Source organism: Habropoda laboriosa, unplaced genomic scaffold (assembly GCF_001263275.1).
Source record: "Habropoda laboriosa isolate 0110345459 unplaced genomic scaffold, ASM126327v1 scaffold175, whole genome shotgun sequence".
NCBI classification, from domain to species: domain Eukaryota; kingdom Metazoa; phylum Arthropoda; class Insecta; order Hymenoptera; family Apidae; genus Habropoda; species Habropoda laboriosa.
In genome coordinates this window covers 1,773,163-1,775,763 of record NW_017100347.1, presented here as the reverse complement: position 1 = coordinate 1,775,763, position 2,601 = coordinate 1,773,163, and the positions used below count along the sequence as shown (strand labels likewise).

Sequence of the window (2,601 nt, the reverse complement as noted above, 5' to 3'; positions counted from 1 at the left end):
TCTAAGTTCGTTAAATCCATCTTTAGGTGTAGATTCTTCAGAAAAAAATTTGTTTGCCTCTAAAATTGATTAAACATGAAGATTCTTAAAAAAGTGACTGCTTCCGGTTATTTCATTATGTGCATACTTTACAAAATACGTACCATTAAAACGAACATCATTATTATAAAAAAAAAACTTATTTGTGTCTTGCATTTCATCATTAATGTATTGTTCCTTGTCTACATATTCATATTTGTTGTTACATTCATCATCAGAAGAATCATATTTAAATGGGTTCTTTGAATTAAGACTAAATTGAAATTTTGGAGGTTCCAGTGGCTGTGTATATGATCTATTGTAATTATCATTTCCTGTAACTATGAAAAAGTTTGTAAAAATAATAAATGATACGAAGTAATTTTTTTTTTAATTAATATGTATTCCATGAACATTCACCTTCTTCTGCTTTTCCATATGTTTTTAATAAGCTAAAGTGCTCTCCTCCTTTTAAAGTTTTCGACAGTGTGTCTGATACTGAAAAATATACATCTTTTGAAACTTCAACAGGTGAGTTTTCAATTGTGTCTTCAACTTTATCTTGAATTTTTTTCTTCTTCTGAACTTTCTTAATATCTACCTCTGATTTCTTCATATCAATTTCATATTCCTTATGGTTGTTTTCTGTAGGATCATACCTTATCATTCTTTTTCTAAAAAATTAAAAAATGTGCAATACAAATATATATAAAAGCATATACATAAATAACAAATATTTTATTTTTTTTATTCATACTTTGCATATTTTAAATCTATATTTGTGCTTCTATTCTTTGAAGCAATTGGTGCCCCTAAAATATTTTCTAAAATATCTAATTGTAATTCTTTTTCTCTTTGAAGGCTAGTGTTATTATCATTTTCTCTGGTAATATTTTCATTTGATTTATGATCATCTTCTATAAAACGCATGTCAAGCTTAAATCGTTCATCATTCCCTAAGGCAAGCTTATGCCCAAAGTACTAAAAATGATTAATTAATATTAATTATATAAATTTGAATTGATAATATTCACGAAAATTACCTTTCCTGTAACATCTTTAATTTTGAATTTACTATCATCCCAAACTGGTCCATCATCATCGTCATCTTCATCATAAAACAAATCACGTTTGTTTTTCTTTTTTTCTTTAGTTTTCGGTTGCTTTATTTTATTAATATCATCGTCAAATATTATTTTATTATTACTCGGAATACTATCCTACAAAAATAAATATTATACAAAAATAAAATTAGAAATAAGATAAATTTAAACACAATGCTTACCAAATTTCTTAGTGCATTTTGTACTGCTAATTCTTTAGCTCTGAAAATTTCTTTTTTAAGTTTTACGGATTCCAGTCGCTTTTTCTCCGATATTTTACTCGCTTCCATTTCTTCACTGTTCTCATATTTTAGAGCATTCGGCATTGTTTTTCTCATAAACTTCAAATTAAATTAGGTACATGCGGTAATTTTTATTGAACCAAGGGAAACATAACCTATTATCAGTGTGTATTGACTGACGCGTAATACTACGTTAAATGAATATGTTCGATTTTTCTTTTTAGAGTCGTATGTGTTGTAATACTTTAAGTAAAAGAAATACTACTTATGTAGATTGTTTATATTTATGTATAAATAAAAATTATATTATTAATTATATATAAATATTTTTGTATGTACAAATAGAAACATACCTTTTCAGTTACATATGTACTTATGTATATGAATTTGCAGCGTAAAAAATTTTTCTACATACATATGTAATTAAACGTGTCACTACTGTATGCAATATTTTATATTAAATGACAGGACATTAAGACAATAAATAAAATAGGATACAGTGGTAATTAAAATAAGAAAAAAGGGAATGAGTACATTTTTGATTATTTTAATTGATGTCCCATTCGTGGTGTTTATTATTTATTTTTCTTTCGCGTCTCGTAATGCCGTTGTCATTAATACAATATCTTCGGATTCATTTCCAGAGTTTGTTATAAACGTTGGAAGTGTATTTGAATGTTTCTTGTTATCATCAACACATGTAAATGCTGTATGTTCTGTCATATTTTCTAAAAGCTGTAGTATAACATATACCTTGAAATATGGCAGATATTTCATCCTCTTTATCAATGAAATAAAAATATTTGCTATCAGCAAAAGCTTGGATAATATCAAACGTTTCTAAATTTACGTTCAAAAACCATAATTTCTTTTCTTCAGCATTGATATTTGATGATATCAATTCGATACCCTAAAATTAAGATGTATGTAATGCATATCATATTAGAACAACCTATTAAAGTACCTTTATTATATCTATTACCTTTATTGCAGTGTAATCGATATTATGTATTCTTTCACAGTCGATAATGAAGGGTACATTATTTCCATCGTACTTGCAAACTATTTCCATCACTTTATTGCAAAAATAGTTTGCAGCAGGATAAAGGAGGCTAGTATCTGGTTTTAGTACTACGTACTTGTTTCCCAATTCCGTCTGAAATATTTGATGGAAAGAGATTTCAATTTTATGTATTGATAAATATATACATATAATTATATAAAATGTATAAATACAA

At 26.4% G+C, this 2,601-nt stretch overlaps 1 protein-coding gene and 1 pseudogene across 1 annotated transcript; both read right to left on the bottom strand.

The window, feature by feature from the left end:
* LOC108574562 (probable RNA-binding protein CG14230) lies at positions 1-1,740 on the bottom strand (the record flags this gene model as incomplete). The annotated part of the gene is made up of 7 exons (XM_017937171.1): positions 1,717-1,740; positions 1,304-1,462; positions 1,062-1,238; positions 776-999; positions 439-692; positions 144-359; positions 1-59 (listed from the first exon to the last, which is right to left on the bottom strand). Coding segments are annotated over exons 2-7 (1,086 nt in total), but the record flags the coding sequence as incomplete, so codon positions are not given.
* Positions 1,741-1,925: 185 nt separating this feature from the next.
* The window catches only part of LOC108574607, a 7,815-nt pseudogene continuing 7,139 nt past the window's right edge, over positions 1,926-2,601 (bottom strand).